We start from the raw sequence: 27684 nt of genomic DNA on the forward strand, positions 1-27684 counted from the left end.
AATTAATTAATAGGGAGTACTAGATAAACAATGACCATCTTGAACAATATGAACAACTATCAATTAAATAAAAATACAATACATCTTAATTTAATACTACTAATTAAATTTAAGATTAATTTACTCTTTTAATCCTATTAATTCACATTGTTCACACATTGTTCAAAAATATTGTTGATTACTTATACTTTTCCTTAATTTATAGGCACATATATAGTTTGTGTCCATATTGGTTAGTTAAGCTCTTAATAACTGATCTCTCATTAAGTATACCATTAATTAAACACAACACTTAATTATATTAGGTTCTCCTTTATCATTGACCATAGTAGCATATGTGATTTGAAGATAAGTTTAGGTGAGGGAGATATAACCATTTTTACTTTATTTAGGGTTTCGTTGCATATCAAGGGATGATGCATATTGATATCTTTCCTCTTAAAAAAAATAAATAAAATAAAATAAAATTCCCTAGCTAGCTTCTCATAGTAGAGGGGGAAAAAATGAAAAAAGAAGAGGAGAAAAACAAGCATTTGACTGAAAATGACACATACCAATGTGGGAATCAATAGAGGACAAAGAATTACATAGCATTCTTTTTCTCATGTACTTGTTTTTGATATCTCATTAAGTTGTGGAAAAAAACAAAAGAATCTGACAACAAGAGTCCTTTGATGGCTCAACAAATAAAGCAAAAGATGCCAGCAGAATTAAATGTTGCATGTGCATTTATTAATTAGGAATCTTGTTTTTAACTATCTGTTTCTTCCATCATAAGCATGCCAAGCTCCAACTTTTTCTCCCACAAGCAACAAATTTCAGCATGAAACTGCCACAATCCCTCTTCCATTCTTTCACCGCAATAAAGATCTTTGTTTTTATCCCTATTACTATTTCATCATCATATTCTTAAGGTCCACATCCAGATTCTAATTAGGATTATTATTCCAAACCCAATAATAAATTCATTGCTTTTTCCCACTGATGAAAAGACTAGTCTCTTGTACTACTCTTCTCTTTAATTTAAACCGGATCAACTTGTAATTAATTAGATTTTGCTCCACAATTATAGAATGGTCAAACTGAATCATTATGCAACTTTAGTACCAAACAAATCATACAAACTAAGGTAGGTAGTATTACCATATATGTTCATATTATCATTATTCATTAACATTATTTCATTTTAGAATTTAATTCTGATATACCGTAAAACAGTTTTATACGTGTATTCAATCATGTAATGTCACGTAGCATGAACGATTATATAAAATGTTTTACACTTATTCTAATTCCTCGGAATTTTATGTAGCATGCATATTATGTAACTTAATAATAACTTTGTTGAGATGCACAATGAAAAACAACAAAAGATAAAGAAAAAAAATCTAAATGCATCCATAATTACTGTTATAAGATTCTTGAATTCATTGAAATAATATAAATGAGATGGAAATGATGAGATAATTGAAGGAAGCAGGCATGAATAGATAAGGTAGGCAATAATTAAGAATAGTACAGTACTACTTTACATGGAATCTATAACAGGATGAAAACGCATTCTTTTGGTCCATTCTTGTAATCAAATGAAAATTTGAATTGAAATGAAGTGTTAGGGGCACACAAATTAAAGTGGCCGGCAAATAGATTCTTCATGTTGTCCCCAGCATTGGCCATAACCCTCTTTCCAGTGGTACCAATTGCTGGAACACGGTTAATCAATTTTGCTTTATATGGTTTTTATGGTAGACCCAAATCCCAAGGACTAAAAAAGCAAATAAATTTAAAGAAACGTGTTCATAATTAGGGTTTCATTCAACAATTATATATATAAAAAAGATTAGGATAAAGTATTAAATTAGTTTTCTAAGTTTAGATTTAATTTTATTTTAGTTTCTAAAATTTAAAGTATTTTATTTGAATCTTAAAAGGTTTCATTTAATTTTAATATAATCCTACAATGAGTTTAATATTAAATACTACCAGAATGTTTTACATGACAGCAGTACAATGATAAAGCAATTTGGAAAAGATACACAAATTTGAGAAGTACAAAATTAGTCGCAGATGCATCTCCGTAAACCACTAGTCTTAGTTTAAGCACATAAAAAATATCGTCGGGAATTCGCTTTTTGCAAAAAAAATCGTCAGTGACAACAAAGACAATGCCATCGACACCTCCATTAAAAAAACTCCCCTCAACAACTGAAAAGGTTAGTTATGAGTTTTTCGATTTAAAAATTGAGTTTTGTTAATTATTTAATTTTGATTTTATGGCAGGACTATATTGAAACTAAACGATTTTTTTTTTAGATTTAAATAAGACATTTTAAATCTTAAAGAGTAAAATAGAATTAGACCCAAATGTAATGGATCAATTTAATATTTTATCCAAAAAATATTAACAGTACACTAAAACTAGTTACTATATGTTAATATATAAAAATATATGTAATTTAACTCATTTTAAATGTGTATTTTATATTTTAATATATATTTTATATTAATATACTAATAAATAATTTTAATAGTTAATTTTAATTTTCATCTAATATAGTTGATTATATATTTTATTACTACTCTATGTTTGTTTTGCTGGAAGATGTTATAAGATTCAACATATATAGATAGACTTGTATCTGTTATATAACTATTAATAACTCGGATATAATTCTATTTAACAGTTGAAATTTATGGGATAATAAATAGTTTTATAACATATATATTATTAAAAATTTTTTAAAAAACAAACTTACGGATAAATATACTTCAAGTGCAAAAGAAAGTTTTGCATGAAGAATCCTATTAGTATATATAATCATTTTTGTATTTTTAAAAGTTAAAAAGAAAAAAGAAAAAAAAGTATTTAAGACTAGATCAATGATATTGATGATAATTATAGGGGATCTCACCTAATATAAGGGACTGAGCAAAATCTTACAACCTTATTCCGTCCATATTACTCAACATCAACTCTAATGAGATTATGAGACCACCTATTTCTTGTTTTTCTATTTTTTATTTTATTTATTTATTTGAAAAAGAAAGATATATATATCAAGTAGAACTGGAAGTGAGTCAAGCCAGTTTGAACTTGACTCGTTAATAGTTTGATAAATTAAATTCATGAGCTAGTGAGTCAATTTTAAACTTGAAATTGAGTTCATAAATTAAATGAGTCGACTCAGCTCATTATTAACTTATAAGCTGTCTTAATTATATATATGTATATATTAATGCACATATAGGATATGTATTTAATCTATACTTTTAATATTATATATATATATATATATATATATATATATATATATATTAACGATCTTAATTATTTAAAATTTTATATTTATTTTTTATATATAATTTTGATGTAGGACATAAATAAAAAATTTATAATTTATTGATAGATAAACAATGTTAAGATTAATCTTTTTAAATATTTTTTAAAATATTTAAGTTATAATTTATTGATATAAAATTATAGATTATGTTGTTCCTATTATTTGAGTCAACTCGTGAGCTCGAACCAGCTCGTGAGTTTTCAATGAGTCGAACTTGAGCTTAAGAAAAAGACTCAATTGTTAATGAGGTGAACTGTGAGCCAAGTTTATGAACCAAACTTGAACTTAATCTAACTCGACTCAACTCAACTCATTTCTAATCTTAATAGCAAGTCCTAACATGTTTTTCTTGTTTTGGATGCTGAGATTCTAGCTCAGCAATGTTGAAATAATTTGTAAAAGATAGAGAAATGAGATTTAAAAATTCTTGTGAGATGTGGACACTAGCATTTTTATTGGTTCTTTCTCTTTCTCCTTTTCTCCTTTTATTTTTTCCTTTTTAGTTTGTATTAGAAGAGTGGATCCATAAACACCTTTTGGAGTTCATCATATATATCACTACTCCTTCAAAACGAAATAATGAATAATGTTCTACTTATTATGTTTTTGTTTGTGTCAAAAAACGATGAATCATGCCTTGCTTGGAAAAATATATAATTTCATCAAGCCCTTGACTTCTAAGGACGCACGTAATAAATTTCTTTGCATGGGAAACAATATTCTTCCTGTTACCATTTGCCAATACCGTTACGCTATCCTATTATTTTATGCAAAATATTTAACAATAAAAAAATAATTAATAAAAGATAGTCAAAATTTATTTTATTTAAAATTTATTAATTTTAGTTAGAATTAATAAATACTAAATAAAATAATTTTAGATTTTTTTTTTGCCTCTTTATATTAGCAGTACTATATTTTATACTATTATAGTTAAGAGTTAACACGAAATTAATAATATAAGACTCATATATTTTTAGATAATTTATAAATATAAGATATCATTCTTTTTTGAATCAGCTTCTTTTGAAATTAAATTAAGACCTACTCAATTTTAATATAATATGAAATCTATCGAATTCAATTTTTTATTTTGCAAGTTAGTCCTAAATTAGTAAAATATTCATTTTGGCCTTTAATTTCTTCATTAAGACCAGGTGAATGTGCTTCATATTTTGAGTAATTTCAAGTGTAATTTATACTATGGACTAAAAAATCTAAAACCTACTTAATTAATGAAAATATTGAAAATTTGAAATTAATAATGTTTTTTTTTTAAATGACAGCTCAAAATTGAAGTTTGAGTGAAACATTACACCGAATTCAATGTTTCTTCTTGTCCAAGATATATATGATCCCCGGAATGAAGATGATAGTAAATTTGGAATGGTAGTACACACTAAGAACGAATAAGAATGATTAATCATCATTAGTAAAAGACTTATTATTCACCTAAATGGTGAAGCATGTTATAAGGTTTGAATACCAATTGAAATCGTTTGTTTCCCATTAAGAAATATAAAAAAGAATGAAGCCACACCACAACAACCACACATTGAACAATTAAAATTAAACCAGGTTTTGAAATTTTCATTTGTATTATTTACCACCATTATTGCCAATAATTACAATTCACTACTGTTAATTAAAAATGTACAACAATATTTAATTATCAAAAAATATAATTATCTGGTCTACCTGAAGAGATATAGCTCAGAATTATTTTAAAGTACTGAAAAAAAAAGGTCTTTTTTATTGTAGAATATTCTACAATTTAAATCGAGTACTTATTGAAACAGACGAATAAATTAACTATTTGACTAATTTAAATTGGTTATAACTCGTTTATAATTATCATAAATAAAATAACCATACTATAGGTTATTAGTTATTTATTTAATTTTGTATAATTTTAACGGATGGATCAAATAATAAATAGTTTTTTATTTAATTTTGTATAATTTTAATGCAGCATGATAAAGGAACAGGTAAATAGTAATTTATGAAATATTCTCTTAGCCAATTAGTTTGTGAAATTTCTCAGCTGCTTTTCTATGTTCCATGAAATTATTATTACCACTTTATTTTTCTCTATCTAGAGCAAAAATATTTGTCACTACTTTAACACAAGGTTAAGATCATTGTCTATCCCTTTTTAATTAATTGTTAGTTTTGATGCGTTCATCATTATCACAACAGGACCACTACTTATTATATAAGATGTAACTACTTTTTTAATTATATTTATTTAAAAACTTTGATAAATTAGCCTGCTCCATTATTTAAGATTCGTGGAAATGAAAAGCTCTTATATTTCCCTAAAAGGAACAAGTTCACATTTAAGTAATCCAGCAAATCACCACCTTTGACCGCATTTGATGGCAAATTTTCTAAAGTTTAAATACGTACCAATCTTTTCAACAAATCCCGGTTGATTACTTTGAAAAACGAAAACAGCTTTTGGATCAGTACTAGCTACTAGCTACCTTCTTTTTATCATCTTTTTATTATAGTTAAAAATAATCATTTGAAAAGTTTTCAAGTATACCGGTACACCGATGTTTCAGTAATTTTTAACTATTAATTTTAATTATATATACTTTTTATAATTAAGATCAACGGTTAAAAATTATTAAAATACCGATATATCAATACACTTAAAAAAATTTCTAATCATTTTAGTATATGAAGATATTTTTGAACCTCAATAATTGTTAAATTATAAAAACTTTTCTTCATAATACATTTATTGATAAATATTGAACAAAAAATCTATGAAGATTAATTATTTGACAATTAAAAATAAATACTCGTATTTTCTTATATTATTATCACTATCATATAATAAAGCTACTTTAATTTCTCACTAAATATATATATATATATATATATATATATATATATATATATATATATATATATATATATATATATATATATATATATATATCACTTATGTATATAATACATGATATTATTAATATGGTGGACCAAGTTGCAAGAAGAGCACAAACTTTTTTAGTCATAAAGGTTAAAACAAAATTCAATTTTGAACAACATATATTATATATATATTATAGATGGCTAGCCCCTTGGCCACCCTTGTCTTCTATACTTAATTAATGTATATATCTCCTTTAATAATGTAAACACTTTTCACATAAAATCATTCAGAACCTTACGAATGCATGCAAGCAATATATATCCAATAATAAAAACAGACTTTTCTTATGTATAGTCTTAATTTATTAAGTAAAATATTTTCTATTTAGGAGAAGAAAATGAAAAAGAACAATCAACCTTGAATGATGACCCTTGAAACGTTTATTTACTTATTAATGATGTCTATAGAGTACATTACAGCTGTAATATTATTGAAGCTTCAATTTAATTGATTAATGATCCATAATGGAAGAGGATTATGTTAATCATTCACCTCTTGGAAATACAGTCCTGTCCTCTATCATTAACCCCTCTTCTCATCGCCTTTTTCTTGCTTAATTACCACTCTCAATAAAGACAAAACTGAAAAGCTAAAATATTTGCAAATATTTTTTGTTAATTACTTATATAAAAATATTTCACAAAAAAAATTTAGAAAATATATTATAAAATTATTTAATCTGTAATAAAAAAATTTTCGTATCAGTTGACTCATTCAAAAATTAAGATTATTCTAACTAATTAATTATTATGATTAAAATACATAATTTAGTTAAATTATATCAAATTATCTGACAATTTTTTATAAGCCGTTAATTATTTATAGTGTTGTTGTTACTAATAAATGTAACCTTTTTTTTTATAATTGTTACAGTAAGATCTCGACTCCAATAAAAGAAAAAAAATTTAGTACAAGTAACAATAAAAAAAGTAACAACAAAAACATACATAACACATATTTTTTATTAATTTTTTTTATTTTTACTTACCTTAACTTATCATACACATTAAAATATCAAACATTAACTACACAATAATCTCTTCGACATTACTATCAAGATCACTGTAAATTAAAATTTTTATCATTCAAAAACACTCTTATTCATTCCTACCATACTAATAAATGTAACTTATTCATATTTTTTTAATCACCAAGTAACACTTATGCATTCAATAGAAGAAAAAATATAGATCACATGCATATACAACACTAGAAGAAATATTTTTCTAACCCTAACAAATTAATTAACAATACATAGGTATTTCATCCATGAGCACAAAAATTACCTAAGTTTGAACATGTGTGATAGGGAAGATGTAAGGGCATATAAGAGAAGAGAAGGGGGTCCGAAGAGAATGCATGGATGACACGTGTACAAGGGAGGGCCATGCGAAGAGAAAGGGAAAAAGAAGGATCCATTAAAAGGCATACAAGTGTTGCAGAGAAGGCACTGCAGCTTTTAGCTCTTTCCCCACAAAACCCTAACTCGCTTCGTCCATGCCCCACAATCTCTGTACATCTCCCCAGCATTAAATTCACCACCTCACTCCCTCAATTTCCTTTCTTTTTTTTAAATATACACTCAAATAAATTTCTAAAAAATTTGTATCACATGTTTTGATTTTTAAAAATTTTTTATTACATAAAAGTCTCTAAATATAAAAATAAAATATATAGATCTATTCGTCATATTTTTAAAGATCGATTTGTATAAATAAAAACGAATCTGACTAAAAAAAAATTTATTTTTATAAAATTAAAAAATTTTAATATAATAAAATTTTTTTAAGAACAAAAACGTCGGACACAAAATTCTTCAAAAATCTATTTGAGTATATACTTTTATTTTCATTTTTTTCTTCTTTTGATTAATTTTTTAATATAAAAAATTAGTATATTATTTAATTATTAAATTTTATAATATTTTTTAAAATTTTAAAGATAAAATAATACATCTACTATATATATTATACATTTTAATTTAAAATATATAATACCTAAAGACATATTGTCATTTGTCAATAAACAAAAAAATATAGGTTTAATTACTTTGTTGGTCTTTATAGTTACTTTTTTTTTTTAATTGAGTCCTTGCACTAAAATTTTTTTTAATTGAGTCTTTACATTTTTTTTTCTTTTATTTAGGTCTCTGTACCAATTTTTTTTTTTTTACTTAGGTCCCTATAAAATTAAGCCAATTACTACTAAGAGAGACTTAATTGAAAAAAAAATTTAATACAGGGACCCAATTAAAAAAAAATATAAGAACCTAATTGAATTTTCTCATAACTACAGGACCAGCAGAGTAATTAAATAAAAAATATATCATTTTGCCCTTAAAATTTGAAGAAATATTTTAAAATTCAATCTCAATTTTACTAATATCTAAGAAAATAAACGGCAAGCCTTCCCTCTCTGAATACAATACTTTTGATGTAACATCTTGTAACCTACTAGGGATCCCTAAAAGATCATAGGCTCTAGACCCTATTAAATCAAGATTCCCTTATAGTAACTCTCTCTCTCTTCTCTTTTCTTTTTCAGTTTATATATATAGATAGAATCCCAAAACTGATCTTGTTCCCCTCATTGCCTAAGACAGCATCATAATCATCATAATGGGGCATCACTCTTGCTGCAACAAGCAGAAGGTCAAAAGAGGCCTTTGGTCACCAGAAGAAGATGAAAAACTCATCAACTACATCACCACCTATGGCCATGGTTGTTGGAGTTCTGTCCCTAAACTTGCAGGTACCAATAAATTCATCTCTCTCATCATTCTCTTTACCAAGCTCCTACATACTTTCTCATTTCATTTCATGTGTAGGGTTGCAGAGGTGTGGAAAGAGTTGCAGATTAAGATGGATAAATTATCTCAGACCTGATTTGAAACGTGGAAGCTTCTCTCCTCAAGAAGCAGCTCTCATTATTGACCTCCATAGCATTCTAGGCAACAGGTATGGTATCCCATACTTCATATTCTCAAACCCATCAAATCAAAAAGCTTTCTTTTTATGTGTATATCAACTTGTTCTTCAGGTGGGCTCAGATTGCAAAGCACCTACCTGGAAGAACAGATAATGAGGTGAAAAACTTTTGGAATTCAAGCATCAAGAAGAAGCTTCTTTCCCATGATGTTCTTGTTCCTTCTTTGGCCACATTTTCTGATCATCATATCCATCATCATCATCATCATGGCCTTATTGCCAATAATAATGGTTCTTCCTTAGAAACTTTCTTCCCTGAAAACCCTATCCTAAACCCTCAGCTATACCTTCCAATAATCCCATCATCAATCCTTCAAGCTTTTGATCAACAAAATGTTATTGATATCAAGCAGCAGCAGCTTGATAACAATAACATTAATTATAACAATAATGGCAACAACTTCCATCACCATATTCAAATGCCTGCAGAAACAGTAGTAGTACCATCCATGAACACTACTGTTAATCCATCATCTTTGTATGAAGATACTTGGTCATCATCATCATCATTTGGATGTGTGCTACCTCTTCAAGAAGATCATCAGATTTCCAAAAATAGTAGTGATCATGATATTGCCATCACTGCTGCCACCCCATCAAACTATATTATTGATAAACTCATCATCAATAATCCAGTTAGTACTACATGGCAGCAGCATTTTGATCTTCATCACTTGATGGAACCAATTGTGCCAAAAGTCTGTGATATTAATAACACGAACATCATTGAGGATTATATTTGTGGCTTACCATATTCACCTGCTTCATCATCACAACAAGATCCTCTTGCTAGAATCCATTGTTACACCACTACTACTACTACTACTACACCTGCTTCTGCTGCTGCTATTTGTCCACAAGATCAAGCAACTCTTCTAGCTGCAAATCATCATCAATTGGAACAACAACACATTGATAATAATAATAATAATCCCCTCATCATTCCATCATCATTGCCATCATCAACATCTTCTTCATCAGCATCACTCTATCAAGCAGATCACATTTAGTATCATCATTTTCCTTCTAGTAGCTTTGATTAATTAATTAATTAAGCAAGCTTATTATTATTATTATGTGTACATATAATTGAGCAAGTAGTAGCAGTAGTAGTAGTAGTAGTGGTCATGAGCTAAATTAGTTCCATGCATACATTATTTTAAGGCGAAAAAAGAAAAAAGAGATGTCATGCATTTAATAAATATTAGAGGCAGGGGAGAGAGTATATAGATAGATAGATAGAGGGAGTGTCTCTATCTGTCAATGGTAAACATGAGTGATGCTAGTTTTGAGGGTCTTCCATTATAAGTGATGTGCTTGCTTTGAAACTGCCATAAATATATGTTGAGGTCCTTTCAGAATTCACATGTTTGTCGCCTAAAAGTAAGTACTCTCTCTCTATAAAAATATAATATTATTTATTTTTACTTCTATGCGTATAATTATTATTATTATTATTATGATTCACTTCTATAGTGTATGTTGTTGTATACCAATCATATGAGTCTAGTTGTGAAGTACTTTAAAGTTGACATATTGTTTCATTGCTCTCTCTTTCTCTCTTTCTTTCTTTCTTTCTGATATTTATGATATGGATGATGACATCAAAACAACGACAAAAGCCGTACACATGCCATGGTCAACTTGTTGGTACTTGAGAGAGAGAGAGAAATAGTTGATAAGGCCAAAGTCATGACCTAAAATATGACCTAGCTAGGTAGGGTGTTTTGGCGTTTATATGAAATATATACCACCATATATATGTATATATTTTATTATGATTTCATGAAGATGAATTTAAACATGTTTGATTAATGTAGTGATGGATTGTTGGAGACAAATTTTGCAAATAAATCAAGAGATTATTCCTTTATTGTCATTGTACCTAAGGTCATGCATTTAATTTAATTATGGTTTAATTATTTGATCTCTTAATTTTTATAGATTTATTAAATTTATAATTAAATTTTTTTATTTTATAATTAAATTTTTTTCATGTCAAAAACGTTATAATAAATAGAATATTTTTTTAAAAAATATGTAATTAAATTTTTAATCTAGATATCTTTAATTTATAGATAAATATTTAATTAATTTTAATATTTTTTGCACTAAAATATATTTAATTATAAAACTAAAAATAATATAAAGATTTAATTAAAAATATAAAAAAAATTAATTATAAATTTAATGAAATTACAGGACCAACATATATAATAATTAAACATTTAGATATATAAATGCATCACTATTGAAATAAGTACAAAAAACATGTCTCAGTGTGTTTGAATTATTATGGTACTCTAAAAGCTAAAGCTCATTCAGTCTTTACCTTGAGTGGTGATGACATTATTTGCTTTACCCGGGAAATTAAATTAGCTAGAGATGTCGCTTATAAATTGGTTGAACTTTTTGGAAAAGAATGGAGATAGAGAATAAAAAGTCACTTCTAGTCTTTTTGATGGAAAAAGGGAGAATAGAATAGAAAGAAGGGGAAAAGAGGATTACTCATTAAAAAAAGTGTATCACTTTGTATTTTTTTTTTTACTAATAACTACACCTATAATTTATAACAAGGACAAGCGATTATTAAACCTATATATCTTACAATTAATTCTTAGTTTTAGTAACTTTGCTAAACCCAAAATTAATTATAACAAAAAAACAAGAACTCTATAATTTTTTTTGACTTGTATCTTAAACTATGAATATTATGAGACATTGCAAATATTTCACTTACTCGTGGTTGTATAAAAGAGCAAGAGCCTTAACAAATAATGAACCTGTTCCCATTCAACGAAATGATTTATAAATAACAAAAATTCACCTACATTAATTTTTATATAAATAAAATTGATAGTTAAAATATTATTAAATAATAATTTAATTAAATATATCAAATTATATAATAAATTTTAACTATCAACACATATTGTATCTACAAAGAGTTTGAATTCTTACATGTAATACATGTAACGTGGTTTGACCATATTATTCTACTATTAGATAGACAACGGAAAATTTAAATAACGTGAACAATAAACTATAATTTCGATTCACAAAAGGTGAAAAAAAAATAGTCACTACATTGTTGGTTTTTCTCTTATTAGTCAGTTCAGTGTCGTTGAACTTTTTTTCCGTCAAACTATCAGTTTAGAATGAAAATAACCATTCATTATATGCTAGTAAAATGAGCATCCATCAAATTTTATTATATCTACTTAAATCCAATCCAAATTAAATAAACATTCACTTCAGAATAAAAAATAACTATCTACATATTTAATAAAATAAACATCCAGCAACAGTTCATCAATTTCATACTAAACAGTCAAACAAAGAAGGAACAAAATATTGATAAGAGAAAGTGTGGAGGAAAGGAAAGCATAAAAAGAAAAAAAAATTAAAACTTGAAAGAACGGGAGTATAAAAATGACGATACCTAATGTCTGTAATTCCAATAGCCATTGGAACCAACGATTAAAATGGCCTAACGAGTTTCTTCCTCCACGTTGTTCCCGGAAGGCGCTTTGAAAAATCCAAAAACTTTGGAAGAAAGGCAGATAACTTTTCCGTCGGAATCTCGAACGGCGGAGATAAAGATGGCAAAAAAGATCGCGAACAGAAAGAGGAGAAAACGACCCATTGGACTAAAAAAGAAAAAGAAGAAGAAAGAGATTTAAGAATTAGGCGAGAAAAAAAAGAAAAAGATGAAAGAATCAATACAATAAAAAAATTATTATTTACATAAAAATATCTTCGTACACAAAAAACTAAGATATTATCATATATTATGTTTCTGTGTTTTAAACTTTAAAATTGTCTATAATATTCTTGCAACAGATATACAATTAAAAAATAGTGGATTCCACTATGATCACAACAACAAATTAAACCCAAAGGGAAAAGAAATAAAATGTTAATAGTACTATTTCTTTTTGCTTAGATATTAATCAATAAGTTTACTCATTTTGAAAAGTAATTAAAGTCTCTCTGTTGTTGTGTAATTTCCATCAACAAATTTCACATTTTTTTTAGATCAGTAATAAATAACTCGACCTTTTTAGGGAATATAGAGTACTAATGTCAAAGTGATTAAATTTAATCTCCTTCGACATTATCATCAAGGACCAAAATCAACCACAAGAAAACAGATTAGCCAATAAACATAAACTAATAGTCAAGTAAACAAACATACATAATCAAAACATTCCTCAAATGCAATACGTTGAAATGAATTTTTTGTTGTGTACTTCCACCACCTGTACTGCATAAGAAGTCAATGTACTCACTTTCCCCACTTTATCCATCTATGCTCCTCAACAAATTTCACATTATTCTCATATATAGTAGTGCCTCCCTAAGATAAACAAAAAAAAAAGGGATGAAAATTAAACCATTATTTCCAAGTATAATTAATTATGATTTTGGTGACATAAGAAATCTTCTGGAAAGAATCTAAGCTGGGGAGACACAGCCTCTTTTAATCATAACAAGTTGATTTTATGTTTGGATTAATGTCAAATTTTTTAGCCACTGAGCAGTGATTAATGTGAAGCTCAATCATTCATGTTGAAAATTAATTAAAATAAAATAAAAAAAGGCAAAGAGAAGGTTGAGCATGAAGGCCAGTCGGCACCGCGTAAGCTCTATAATTTGATGGGTCCATAATAACTTTGTCTAGTGGACTCACTTCTTTTCTAATTATTATTATTATTTTGAATTATTCCAATCAATTTCTCATAGCTCCAGAATCAAATAAATCAATGAAACTTTTCTCTTTAATTATGGGCCATCTTCATAGAATCATTTCATTTTTTTACTTCACAGGGAATTGAATTCAGCAACGAATTAGAAAGGTGAGTAGGAGGAGCAAAAGAAATCTTTTCACTCTCGTTAATATCATTAACTTCTTTTGTTTTGCCATATCTATGATCTATCCATCAGTGACGCTTTAATTTTTCTGAAAATTTATTGGGGACCCCTTTGATTCCCCTATTATTATTATTGTTATTGTGTTATCTCACTTTTTTCTAAATCAATATTTAAAGCTTTAATTTGTAGGAACAAGATGATAGAGCATACAGTACAAGGTTATTAATAATCTGAAATTTCTTATACACATATATCCCTGAACAAATATATATTATTAAGTGAATATAAAATAGTTTTATACGTGTATTTAATGATATAATTAAATAATATTATATCATCCCCAAATAACTACTTTTTATATTAATCGTATAAATTATTATAATAAAAATACATATGTAATTATACAATTATATAAAATATTTTAGTTTGTCATTAAAGAGATAATATTCAATTTAGTCCCTGAATTTACACGCGAATCTCAATTTAGTCCCTGAGTTTTCAATTGCCTCTATTTAATCCCCAAAGTTTATAAACGTGCCTCATATATTAATGAAACACTGTTATAGACTATTAGATGTCACGTTAAAACTTGTACAATGATGCAGTTTTGATTTTGGCATTTAAATAGTTCAAAAATGGCATTATATCACTTCTTTTGTTAGGTAAAATGTTAATAAACACCATTTACGATGTTGTTTTTGGGTTATTTGAGTGTCAAAACTAAAACGACATCATTTTACAAAGTTTAGTGTGGCATCCGCCTGTTCACGACAGTGTTCCGTTAACATTTATACGTTAAAAATTGTTTCAAAAACTAACATGAGTTATGTTCACAAAGTTCAGAGACAAAATAAATGCAATTGAAACTTTAGGGACTAAATTGAAATTTACATGCAAGTTCAGGGACCAAATTGAATATTATCTCTACATTAAAATTAAACTCCTAAACAAATTGCAACAATCTTGGCTTATAATACTATACATACATCAATTCACTAAACTAGCTAGATTCGATGAAATATTTATTTATTTATTTGCAAATGAAAGAATTGGCGCACAAGTAGATAGAGATTATGAGAGTGTGTTGGATTGGGCGGTGCCATAAAGTGCGGTGAGATTGAAATCCTTTTTATCTGCAAAAGACAATGACAGTTAGAAGAAGAATAATAAGCTGCAATGCTATAATAGGTTTGCATTATATACTTCTATTCTATGTGTTTATTGGATGCAACATCAAGGCCGCCATGGATATATATATATACAAAGTCAACATCAATTTGTCCTGTTGACTTTCTCATTCTGTAGCCAAGTTCCTTTTATTATTATTCACACACAATTTTCCACCAACTACATATATATGTCATAGAGCCATAGCTATCATTATAACACTACAAGAAAAATACCCATTCAGCCACACTTTTTTTAAGCTACATTTAAAAAGCGTGGCCTATTCTAAGAATAGGCTACGCTTTTTCGCATGATGCCCTTTTATAAGAGAAAAGGAAACACTATTAAGGCATCACTTCAAAAGCGTCTCCTTAAATAGTTTAAATATCACTTATAAAGCGTAGCCAAATCTAAAAAGCTATGGGTACATTTTTATTAAAGGGAACGCTTTTAAAAAGTAACCCATTTGTTAAGTTTTGGGTGCGCTTCATAAGTGTCTCCTAATATTAAAATACCAAATAAACACTTAAGTGAAATTTTGTTTGCCCTGTATCACCTTCACTCCCTCACTCACGCAATACACACCCTCCTCCTCACTCAACACACACGAAGAAATCAGAAAGCTAAGGGGGAGAACGGGAAGAAGAAGAGAGGAGAGGGAAGGAAGGAGAGAACGACGGCGGCTAACTGGCTAGGGATCTGCCGTCGTCGTCGTCGAATGCCAGTGAGAGAGAGAGAGCTCGAGGAAGAGAAAACGCAATGGAGGAGAGAAGAAAGGGGTGCTCCGTCGCCGCCGAAGCTCCACCGCCGCTGCTAGGGCTTGTTGCCGTCGCCGTTCTGCCACCGCCAGGCTGATGTACCGCCGCCGAGGATCTCGAATGGGATGTCTCACCGCCGTTGTGCTCTGTCGCCGCGCTGCCATCGACTGGAGCTCGTCGCTGAGTTGCTGCACCGTCTCCAAGCCGTTGCGTCGCCGCTCATCTCTTCTTCACCGTCGCCGCTCATCACCATGGTCGTATCCTCTGTCACCAGGTAAGCATTCTCTGTTCTGTATCCTCTCTTTCTCTGATTTAGGCAATTAGGGTTCTTAATCCTCATTGTCAAGAACAAAACACACGGCTCAAGTTGATGCAGCTGGGCTCAATATTCCTTTTGAAGAAGGCCCCCAGTGTTAGGTTAGCCACTCAGGTCCAATTTCTGTGGGGAAGGCTGTTTAATTTCATTGCCTGCTTCATAATATTTTCAGCCCTCAGTTATAATCTTTCTTTTATTCTCTTTTACGTACATCTGTTTTGATTAATTAGTTGACACTTGAAGTCCATTTTACTGTGCAGGTAATGGAAGATCTCTGTGAGCGCTATTTTGACCCTAATTATTTGAACTTCTTTCACATGATAAGGTAAGGTGAGATGTTTAACGGCACTTTTATATGCTCTACTGATCACCCTGTACCACCATAGTAAAATTGCCAATTGAAGAAAATTTGTGCTATACTCTGCAATTAGGGTTAAATTTAATTAGGATTCTATATCACAATTTCATATTTAATTAGGGTTTTTCTATGTCTGGTTCAATTTCTGCCGTGCTGTCTGTGTTAGAAGCTTTTCCGTGCAGAATCGCAGTTGATCATTGCTTGTTATTATTAGTGTTGAATTCTAATTTTGTTCTTTATTCAATTTGTGATGAATTGACTTTGGTTTTGTGAGAAGGTGTACTGCGGTTTAGGGTTCTGATTTAATGATTTTTAATTTGGGGGTTTTAGCTTCTGAATGCGTATTGTTTCTAATTTTTAGGGTTATAGGTTTTAGCTTCTGAATGCGTATTATCTTATGAATCTACTCTGAATTCTGTTTGAGTGAACATTTTTATTTTACTGTATGAATAGTACATGATAGGAGTTAAAGTTATTTTGCTGTGGTATTGTCTTTCTAATTTTTTGAGTTTATGTTGCTTGCTTCATTAGAATTTGCTTTCTGATTTTGCATCTTGCTTGTTAAGTTCGTTTTAGCTTCATAGTTGTATAAGTAATCATTGTTTCATACTAGCATATAAACCTTGTACTCAATTATTTCACATCTACAATGATTCCAAGTCTCATCTATTCTCTTAATTGTAATATATTTCTGTCTTCATGCTATAAATACTCATTTTGTTAGTAATGCTTCTCACTTGAGTTGATGCTTCACTATTTTTTGAAATTCTCTGCTCTTCTAGCATCCCTTATCTCATTTGTTGAGGTAGCAGTAGGTGTAGAATTTTGACTTGTATTATGAGATGATATAGTAGTAAAATTAGGAAAAGTTAAAACAGTATGAGGAAATTGATTGTAAGTTGGAGATGGAGAATCTGCTTTGAATAATTCATGATAAGGAAATTTAGTTTCATCAAACAAAACATGCCTTGAAATCAAAATTATGTGGTAATTGATAAGGTGACATGTGATTAACAACTTTGGAAGATAATCTGTTTACAGTTTTTAAAAAATTGTAATCTAGTTTTTGTTTATGTAGTAATTGGGACAAGGTTTGAAGGCTTATGCTTATATCTTGAGCGCTATCCATTTCTATAAACACAGCCTGCAGATTCCCATAGATTTCTGATTTGCTGTCTTTCTGCTTTATGCTTTCTTCGGCACTTTTAATCATCTTTCTTCTTATCAACTACAATTAAAAATTATAATATCAAATCTCAGATTTATTAATAAGACTTGCTGCTACCGATTCCAAACTTTGGGGCCTTCTTAATTAGTAATAATAGGAGTATTTATAATATCAAATCTCAGATTCATCTTGCTTGCATTTGCATAGTCTTGGCGCTTCTGAAAATGAGGTATTCGGATGCTCTTTTGCTTCAAGAATCATCATCATTTCAAACTCCAATTGTGAAGTGAAATCTTGTCTCTTTTTCTTTCCCATACATTTATATTGTTCTGTAACCACCTGAGACTAAAACAAGAAATAATAAAGTACAATATCATTGCTTCACGCTTTTTGTTTTTCTTATATTTGGATATATAGCCTTGATAGGAGCTACATGTGTTTGTGAGAAACTGAAGGGAATATAAAGGTTTTCTTCCTCATTGATTTGATTTTCTTTTTTTTTATCCCTCCTTTGTATACTATATAGTATATACCATGAGTTGCCTATATTTTACTTGTCCCTTTTACATGGAAACATTGCATTGCAAGTAGCACCATGAATGTGTACTTTTATTTGTTATGTTGTGCTTAACGGTAATGTTTTACTTTTTACTCTCAATTTTAAAATGATTCCATTCACCTGCACAAAGCTCATGTGTATACCGTGTTTAATGGATCGCTAACTTTTAGCTGAAAAAAGTGTCACTGTCACATGCTCATTCTTGAAATGCGTGTAAGTGTAACTAGATCTTCCTTCAAGGGAGTTTTTGCACTTGCCTCTGCTTCAAATCGAACAAAATTTTTACCTTGAGAACCCATTTCTGCTATTTCCTATAAAGAAATCCATAGTTTTGTTTGATTTATTAGCACTCAACCATTCCACTTTTTTTAATGTTTATAGTTTATGACTTCAAATCAATATACCATTATGCAGATATAGAAAAACTTTAAGGGACGATGAACAAAGATTTTAACAGGGTCGCTATTCTATAGCATCTGCAGTTCTGCTCTTAAAGGTGAGTGATTTAAGAGTCAAATTTTATTACTTCATTTTCTGTTTCAACTGGAACTGATGTCACCGACTGATTCTTTTTCTTTTTCTTGATATATATGTTTGTTTTTTTTTTTATTGTGTTAGAGGTGGATGCTTGATCCTTTACACTTGTGAGTTGCGTTACTCATTAGTGAAAGTAGCTTTTTGATGTTTCTCGATTAATTTGCATTCTAATATGGTATCAAAGCAAGTGTTGCTGTTTTTAATTGAAGGAAGGTGCTGCTGGTGCTCTTAACTTGAACTATTTCTAATGATTAAGTGTGGTCATGTCTCAGGTGGCATTATTTAAGTTAGGAATTTCCTTGAACTATTTCTAGCTTTGCATTTTGTTCCCATGAGAGTAGGAGTTTCCTTGAGGAATATTTGGAGTGTTTCATGAATTAGAAGTGGCAAATTTGCTTCCCAAGGAACATATTTGTTTCTCAAAGATTCCCTTGCTGAATAAATGTGTCACCATTTAAATAAAGTTAGTAGTACAAACAAAGTGAGGGTATATATGTTGTTGTTCTTGCAGGTGATAGCCGTAGCAGTAGCAATTGGTGTTGAAATACATGCAATTTTTCATCTTTCTTGCGACTTCCTTCGCCTCCTTCGTGCAAGCCCTCAAAAGTACAAGCCACACCTTGGTTCAGCAGAAACAGGATTAAGCTTCCTAAACCACTCAACAGTCTAACTGGCTTCAATGCATTTTGGTACTCACATCATCTCTTTGTCATTGTCTATGCCTCGTTGATTGTTCATGGAATCAAACTTTTCTTTACCAAAGAGTGGTACGAGAAAACGGTTAGTAACTTCAATTCCTTTTCCTTTGTATAAATTGCACTGACACTTTCCTGAGGTTAAAGTTATATACAACACTATTTTTTTTAATGTTTGCATTGACTTTGTTAGTGTTGTGTTTATAAAAGAAATTAATACCACAGCTTACAATCTATAGAAATATTAAGTATTATATAACTTTAAATTGCACTAGAAATTCACTAGAAGCCATCGCAATTTACCCTTTTCCTATTTAGAATAAATGATCATTTTTAATCATAAAAGATCTAAGTGCTGACAATTTTATGCAGTGTGGACAAACCTTACCTGAATTGCTTTGAAAGTTGTTTTATTTACTGCTCTTACTCTGATGGAAAGTAACTTTGAAATTCTGCTTCTTTATGTTGTGACGTCAATGTCAATAAGTTGCCACTGGTCATGTCTAGTTTGTATCAATCAGATGCATCTTGATCTGGTTTTCTGCAATTATCGCCTAAATTTTAATTAATTAGATTGATTCATTCTATTTGAATGTTCTCGTGGATGATAGTATCCTTAAATCATCCTTTTACTAGTTGGAGTTGTTGATAAATGTTGGTTTCAATGTAACCTTAGTGGCTCATGAAATGACAAGGAAAGAGATTAACTAATTTATTAAGATTTAAGGATGGCACTTGTTTATTACTTGTCAGTTAATGATAAAAAGGTCAATGTACTGTAGAGAAAGCACTACTTATAGATGCTATTATAATGCATATCATTTTGTTGGCATAATGGTTCATACTAAAGTGACTTTGAGGATTATTTTCCTCTAATATGTTGTCTTATTGCTCATGACATGGAATATGATGAATCAGGAATGCACTATAAGTTCTGGCGTGGATTGTTCTTTGGTTCCTTTTATTGTGATTTATGGACTTATCATGTATGATCATGCTATCACTTCATATTTTGATGGGTTTCTTATTGTGCAGGGGTCTGATTTAGATAGTTTATTAGAGTAGAATAATGTAACATCTTCAGCCAAAATAATTGTTGGCTCAACACCTCTGAAGCAGAATCAGAAGCATGAAGGTAGTGCAAGGATTATTAGAAGCACACTCTCAAACAAGGAAATGCGCAGAAGTCAGTCAGCTAGGCCTCAATCGGAGCAGGCAATACCAACATCTGATCTACAAAAAAAAAGACAACCACTTCGTCCTGTACATGTGCAATTGATTTTGAAGAAATTTATTTTTAGAGAAATAAATTTTATTTTTAGAGAAATAATTTGTATTATTCCCAAATAGAAGATCTTATGGCTGCTAATTTATTTTGGCAACCGAAATTTTGTTTTAGGATAAAAAAGGGACCTAAGGCTACGCTTATAAAAAGTAGCTATGATATACAATGTGGGTACGCTTTACAAGTGATGCAGTAGCGTTGAAAAGCGTAGTCTATTCTGGAAAAATGAAAGCTGAAAAGCGTAGCCTTTGGTCCTAGACAGCATCACTTGAAAAGCGTAGCCTATTCCCAAACGCCAAAAGCGTAGCCCTTGGTGCAGAAAAGCGTAGTCTTTGAGAATAGGCAACGGCCGAATAGGAATCACCCTAAAAAGCGTAGCCGTAGCCCAAAAAGCGTAGCTGTAGCCTAAGGCATCATTTTTTTTCACTTTTGGCTACACTTTTCAAGTGTACCTGAATGGGTGTTTTTCTTGTAGTGTAATTAAGTAACTATTCATATAAAATGTTAATAGAATACTTTTATGTAAAACTGATAGGTGAAATTTATTAAGTAATTTAATATGTTTGGATAAATTATTTAAGATGATATATTTTCTTCATTTCAGTCTTAGTTAGGATTTGATCTTGGTGCAGTTTTCTAAGAGACAACCTAATTGTCATCTGATCTAAGTCTCAACCGTAAGATAATATATCTTTATATTTTAAAACAAGTTAGTAGACACCAAAAAATAAATAAAAACAGGTTGGTTCGGCCGTAGAGTAAAGCCCATCACAGAAATCAAGTGCTTTTTAAGCCCATGTTTTCTTTTTTCTTTTTGAAAAAAGTTTTCAAATGATAACACAAGGCCTAGTCTAGTGATAATGATTTCTGCCTTTGCAATATGTGCATGAGGGTTCGAAACTTACCTAAGACCAATGGTGGATGAAAATCTTTAGTATTGGGGATATGACATATATAGTGTACGTGAGTATTAATTATGATGTGGAGTTAGTCTGACAATACACACAAAATGTTGTGTCCTTTGTACGGTGATAAATTAAAATAAATTATGAAAATTTAATTTAATTTTATTTTTTTTATTTAAAAAATTTGTAATAAAAAATATAATTATAAAAAATTAATAAAAATAATGAAAAAAATAAAAAATAAATTATATTTCTTGTTTAGTTAGTATTTTTGTGTTTTTTCTGTCAGGATAAATACAAAATACATTATGTTTATATTTTTGAACATATTATTTCTGTTCATGTCTCTATAAATAAACGTAGCTTTAAAGACTATCTAACCTATTTTCTGACCAAACAAAAAATGATAAAATAATTGACATTTTATTTTTTTTTTACAGCATTAAATAATATAACCTTACCTAAAGTGCAAAACCATAGTAATAAGGATTTTTTTTATTTAAATATAATATTTATGAAAACATGCATTCAAAATGTGCTTTTAACTAATTTTTAGACACTATCTAAAATATGAGACGTTGTGCATATAGGTAAATACACTCTAAATTATACATTTTCGTAAATATTATATTTAAATAATTTAAATTAAAAAAATCCTAGTAATAAACTAATAATCTCACCTATTCCTTTATGCAAAAAAGGGGGAAAATCTTCCATAAAAAACAAAAGAGTTGAACTTACCTAATCTAATATTATTATAATTTAAATACAATAAAAAAGTAGTTGATACTTGATAGATATGGCCATATCGGTAGAATAGGTAAAAAATATAAAAAAAAAGTTGTATATAAAAGATGATACAAACATCACCCATCCTTCCAAGTTCCAAATTGTGCCTTGTCAGTGTTGATTTACACTATTTGGGATTTTTTATAGTCATGCTTTCTCATCATATTTGGCATCATGAATTAAACTCAATTTTGTAGAGCTGCATCTATTGAATATATTTGAATATATATAAATCACTAACGAAGGCTTCAAAAGTGGTTACACTCTAGAAATATATAAAATCACAAACAAAATCCATTTCAAAATTAATTTTTCTTTTAACATAAATAATATACACTAGTACACCTTGAATATGAGAAAGAACAGAACACATACTAAGAAATCATCAACTCCAAAGCTTAACCATCTTCAAATGAAGATACAAGTGGAAAATTACAAGTGCTCCATTGTTTTGCTAATAATTGGCATTACAAACATTCCAAATGGCATTTTTCTAAAATATGCCCAAGTGATTACAAGAAGCATTTGCTTCGCCTCAGAAATAAACTAAGTAACCAAAGCAAGTGAAACAATGAAGAGAACCAAAAATAAAATGTCAAAACCGAAATAAGAAAAAAAATATTAAAATTGAAACCGAGAATGAAATGAAATCAACTATTTAATTGGTGTGACTAACGCTTCTGCTCCATCTTTGATTTATGCAAGAAAAAAGGAAAAGAAAGAATCATCATAAATCTCAAATGTACACAATCATACTCAACTCTCCATCTATTGTTCAGCAGGAATGGCAGCAGAAATCCAATCAGAAGCTGCCATTTGAATATCACTCTCGATGGGAGTCGAAAGAGACAGCGGCGTCACTGCGACCTGCTCCCGCCAAATCACACCCAAAAGAATTAGTTGAGAATAACAAATTACTGCTGCTTAAGAATACAGTAATTCAATATTGCAACTTACGTATCCACTTTCAAGTGCTCCGTAATCCGTATCTTCATCTATATCTTCCTGCTGCTTTTCCTGAAACTGAATATGCAAGAAGAGCTTAAGTAAGTTCATTTAAACAAAATATTAAAAATCATTTAAATGCTATTCAAAACCTGCAATCTAAATCATGTGATTAGATGTGTCAGAGGTAGTGAGTAGAAACTCATAGTGAAAGGTAACCTTTGTGAACAACTTTAAGTTTTTACGATAACCTCTTCGGTACAAAATGCTATCTTTTCTTATTTGGAAAAAAAAACAGATTAACTTAATATCAACAGGGGTCACACATGATCCTCATGCCAGAATACTCAATGAAGATTGTTTTTCTTCTCTTTTTTTTTTTTACCTCTAGTCTGAAGTACTTCTTCACTCTGTTGGAATCGGATTTTCCTGAAGCTCCAACTGATTCAATAACCTCCAAGTTCTTTTTCTGTGTAGCCAGTCGACGAGCTGCGCCCTGAAGAAGACAAAGATGAGGAAGATTCGAATTAGATGCATGAGAATCATTTGGGGATTACACAAATCATGAACATAATTTCTTTGAGCAAGTGGATCACTTACAGCGGCAGAGGCATCCCGTCCAAGCTGTGCAAACTGAAGGCCAAGGCCACCTTGTTGATTGGCCATGAAATGACCAGTTGGATAGCGGCTAGCTGACACAGCTAGCCAGCTTGGCGTGGATCTCCACATACTTTGCTTGGTTAATTTGAAGCCCTAAAAAGAGAAGGATAACACTGCATTCATATAAACAATTTTCCCAGAGAAAGAAACGAGTATAGAATATCAAACTTCAAGCATACTAGAATTTTGAACAATCAATTTTCCAAACTAAGCACTTCCATAATGCAGCAAAGCATTTGAAAATATAGAAATTTTGCACACCTTGTTCTTTGAAGGTGATGTGGGAATTTCTATATTCAAAAAGCAGCTTTTGGGAAAAGTTCCCTTCTCAACATCCCTGATAGCTGCATTTATCAAAGGTAAACAGACTTCAGCTGCATCCTTGAAATCAGTTTCTTGACTTTCATCCTTCTTCCTACAACAGGATGATACCAATTCATAATGTCCAGCAAGAAGGCACAGTTAAAACTGGATATAAATAAACAATCATAAACTTTACCAGTTTAATGATATGGACAAAGCCGGTACACCAGATAATAATGCCTCTCTAGCTCCAGCAACAACACCTGAGTAGAACCTGGTGAATTTTCATGAGATGAGCATTGGTCTACACATAGGGGCTACAAACACCACTTTCAAATGAAACTCGGAATTTCGCAGCTATATGAGATATGTTAGATTTACAATTATTACATATTCATCTCTAACCATAAGTGAACAACTTACATGTGATGACCACAGCTGGATCCCCGGTTAATCCCACTAATAACCTGAAATGTAAATCATATATATCATCATCCACAATCCTCAGCATTGGATGTGAGACAAATGCACAGTTAAAGTTTAATTGTATGATACAAATACTCACCAGCATTGGCTTTGACCATGAAAACAGTGCCCCAGATAATGCTAGTGACACACAATCCACAGGAGTTCCTGAATTTAGAAAACAAGCAATTTCTGTTAAAAATGATGTTAACGATACAAAAATCAATACACAGAAAAAATTCCTGAATTTCCATCAAATTGACACAAGATGAAGGGATATAATTGAAGTGTTACCTGAAATCTCAAATGCAGAGGCACCACTAACTTTAGCAGAACAAGCTTCCACAGTTTCTTTGAAAGTAACAGAGTGCCCAGAAACCGATTTGTCCCTAAAGCAACCATTTTACGAACTAACAAAATTACAAAACACATCACAATATTCAATAACAACACCCACATCAATTATTAAAAAAAAATCCGAACTTTGAAAAGAACCAGGCACCCCACAAATCAGTAACACGAAAAATCAAAGTGAAGGAGAAAAAGACCCACGATTGAGGAACACAGATATGGACATTGTAGAGGCCTTGACGAACTAGGGCTTCGACGAGGTGAGTGAGGCCAGGGGACTCAACACCATCGCTGTTGGTAACCAACAAAATGGGCTTGGAAGGATCGAATTCAGGTTCGGGATTCTCATCGGTAGAAGAAGCGGGTTCGGGTGGGTCCTCATTGTCCTTGGATCCTTGTTCTTGGGAACCTTTTCTGTTTTGAAGTGCTTCTTGGAGGTTGGAGACGAGGCCAGGGGGCATCATCATCTTGGGCGAATGAATTTGAAGATTCGTCGAAACAGGAAGTGAGAAATGACGGGAAATTTGGGGAATTTGGAAGATTCAAAAAACCCTAATAAGGATGGGAGAAAGGGGAAAAGAACAGAAAAGAAAGAGAAAGGAGAAGGTGCGATAAAGCGCTGAGAATGGGAAAAGTGAAGAAAGAAAATAAATTTGGATAGAAAACAAAGAAAGAAAGAAAGACCGGTTCTCCCGGCGATTACGTGGAAACACTGCACAAAGAAAGTTGTTTGCTTTCAGAATTGGAAAGAGGTTCTTCAATTTAATAACTAACAACAAACGGATCTAACTGAAGCTCAATCATTTAATTCCTTACAATCTCCCAAAGCTTCGGTTTTTACTTCTTAATTGTTTAATTTTTCAGTTAACTAACCCTAATTAAATTTGAGTAAAGAAGTGTTGTTGACTCACTCAAATTAATTACGCGCACTAATTGATTATTTGTTTATTATTATTAGTTTATTACTGTAACTTTCAATATTTTGCCGTGGGTATTCTTGTTATTGTTGTGGAAGGTTCAAACAACGAATGATTATACTCATGGAAAATTTATTTGATGACGCCAATCATGCACTTTTTTGTGCACAAAAGTTCAAACTTAAGACTAATCAATTAACTAAAATGAAAAGCTAATACCCCAACAAATATATGCCAGGTTGTAGAGATAGTAATTATAATTAATTATTCCAAGGTATTAGGTTGTGTTTTAATTATTCATTTAACAAAAGATTAACAAATTAGAGCAAGGGCTTAATTCATAACTTTTTTTTTCTTATGAACTTTATATTTTTATTGTTTCTGCCATTTACAACCTTTCAAAAAAGATGTGCATGTCACGTAGCCGCATATCATTTTGATGATAAAAATTTTACATACAATTTTATATGAAGTTGATAATTAAAAATTATTATATAACAATATAATTAAATTTATTAAATAACAACTATTTTTATAGCCTAAATAATGACCTAAAAAATAGATCAGAGTAAAAACCAAACAAATATAAAAAAAATATTTAAAAATAAAAAGTTACATTTTAATTTTTAAAATAAAATTTAAAATTAAAAGAATTCAAATTATCGTGTTTTAACCTTTTAATTAATATAATGTCGGTCAGGTAAGTTTTAGTATAATGAGACAGCACATTATCACTGGCATAACTCAACTGCTTTTGCTGAGGTATAAAACTCCATTCCTAACTTCTGTCGTAAAAAAACATTTAATAATACCTAACATTAATGCATCATCAATATCCCAACCCATCTAGAAATTTCTTATTTTTGTATATATCTATAATATCTATAGATCTATAGATATATAACGAGAATGCAACTTCGTACCCAACATTTTCCTTTTTAATTTAATTTTCTATACCTATATTTATTCTACGAGTATACATATAATACAATGATTCAGTCAATTGGTCAAACCAAGTTGAATGAGAATAATAGTTCCAAAATTGTGTTGTGAGGACTCAAACTTCATATATTCTAAGTTATAAAACTTCAGAAAATATGTCTGTCCTAACTTGGTATTTGAATAAGGAGAGTGTTAGGGGAACAATGAAAATTTTGAACAACATAAACAACTACCAATCAAATGAAAATATATTACATCTTAATTTAATGTTATTAATTAAATTTATTCTTTTAACCCTATTAATTCACATTATTGTACATTGTTCAAAAATCTTATTTGTTACCTATATTTTTTCTTTGAATAATTATGTTTTATAATTACAAGTTTTGTTTTCTCTTGAGACGGATTGAGGAATCA

General features: G+C 29.9%; 2 protein-coding genes and 1 long non-coding RNA gene across 5 annotated transcripts; 2 read left to right on the forward strand and 1 right to left on the reverse strand.

The window, feature by feature from the left end:
* Window positions 1-8857: 8857 nt before the first annotated feature.
* Window positions 8858-10637, forward strand: LOC112706534 (uncharacterized). The gene is made up of 3 exons (XM_025757888.2): window positions 8858-9036; window positions 9113-9242; window positions 9325-10637. Exons 1-3 carry the CDS (start codon window positions 8904-8906, stop codon window positions 10280-10282), a joined length of 1221 nt encoding a protein of 406 aa, XP_025613673.1. The 5' UTR covers window positions 8858-8903; the 3' UTR covers window positions 10283-10637.
* A 5154-nt stretch (window positions 10638-15791) lies between these two features.
* LOC112706536 (uncharacterized) lies at window positions 15792-21562 on the forward strand. 3 transcript variants are annotated; one of them, XR_003155793.3, is made up of 5 exons: window positions 15792-16346; window positions 16649-16713; window positions 18888-18969; window positions 19522-19790; window positions 20741-21562. It is a non-coding gene; the product is annotated as an uncharacterized lncRNA (long non-coding RNA). The 3 variants fall into 3 exon arrangements; XR_003155794.3 differs by having other exon boundaries at window positions 15831-16346; window positions 16649-16718; XR_011864662.1 differs by lacking the exon at window positions 15792-16346 and adding an exon at window positions 16350-16489.
* Window positions 21563-23056: 1494 nt separating this feature from the next.
* LOC112706537 (uncharacterized) lies at window positions 23057-26262 on the reverse strand. The gene is made up of 10 exons (XM_025757889.3): window positions 25610-26262; window positions 25352-25446; window positions 25158-25225; window positions 25016-25059; window positions 24789-24866; window positions 24551-24704; window positions 24230-24382; window positions 24015-24125; window positions 23642-23707; window positions 23057-23551 (listed from the first exon to the last, which is right to left on the reverse strand). Exons 1-10 carry the CDS (start codon window positions 25873-25875, stop codon window positions 23453-23455), a joined length of 1134 nt encoding a protein of 377 aa, XP_025613674.1. The 5' UTR covers window positions 25876-26262; the 3' UTR covers window positions 23057-23452.
* Between the last annotated feature and the right edge of the window lie 1422 nt (window positions 26263-27684).

The sequence above is a fragment of the Arachis hypogaea genome, chromosome 8 (genome assembly GCF_003086295.3).
Source record: "Arachis hypogaea cultivar Tifrunner chromosome 8, arahy.Tifrunner.gnm2.J5K5, whole genome shotgun sequence".
Lineage (NCBI taxonomy): Eukaryota > Viridiplantae > Streptophyta > Magnoliopsida > Fabales > Fabaceae > Arachis > Arachis hypogaea.

What these genes read in the sequence shown, in the direction of transcription:
- LOC112706534 (XM_025757888.2), top strand. Translation starts at nt 8,904, where the DNA reads ATGGGGCATCACTCTTGCTGCAACAAGCAGAAGGTCAAAAGAGGCCTT. An exon ending in TTCTGTCCCTAAACTTGCAG is followed by an intron (nt 9,037 to 9,112) that starts GTACCAATAAAT and finishes TTTCATGTGTAG; the next exon opens with GGTTGCAGAGGTGTGGAAAG. An exon ending in CATAGCATTCTAGGCAACAG is followed by an intron (nt 9,243 to 9,324) that starts GTATGGTATCCC and finishes CTTGTTCTTCAG; the next exon opens with GTGGGCTCAGATTGCAAAGC.
- LOC112706537 (XM_025757889.3), bottom strand. Translation starts at nt 25,875, where the DNA reads ATGATGATGCCCCCTGGCCTCGTCTCCAACCTCCAAGAAGCACTTCAA. An exon ending in TCCAGCTGTGGTCATCACAT is followed by an intron (nt 24,867 to 25,015) that starts GTAAGTTGTTCA and finishes AAAATTCACCAG; the next exon opens with GTTCTACTCAGGTGTTGTTG. An exon ending in GAGCACTTGAAAGTGGATAC is followed by an intron (nt 23,552 to 23,641) that starts GTAAGTTGCAAT and finishes TGGCGGGAGCAG; the next exon opens with GTCGCAGTGACGCCGCTGTC.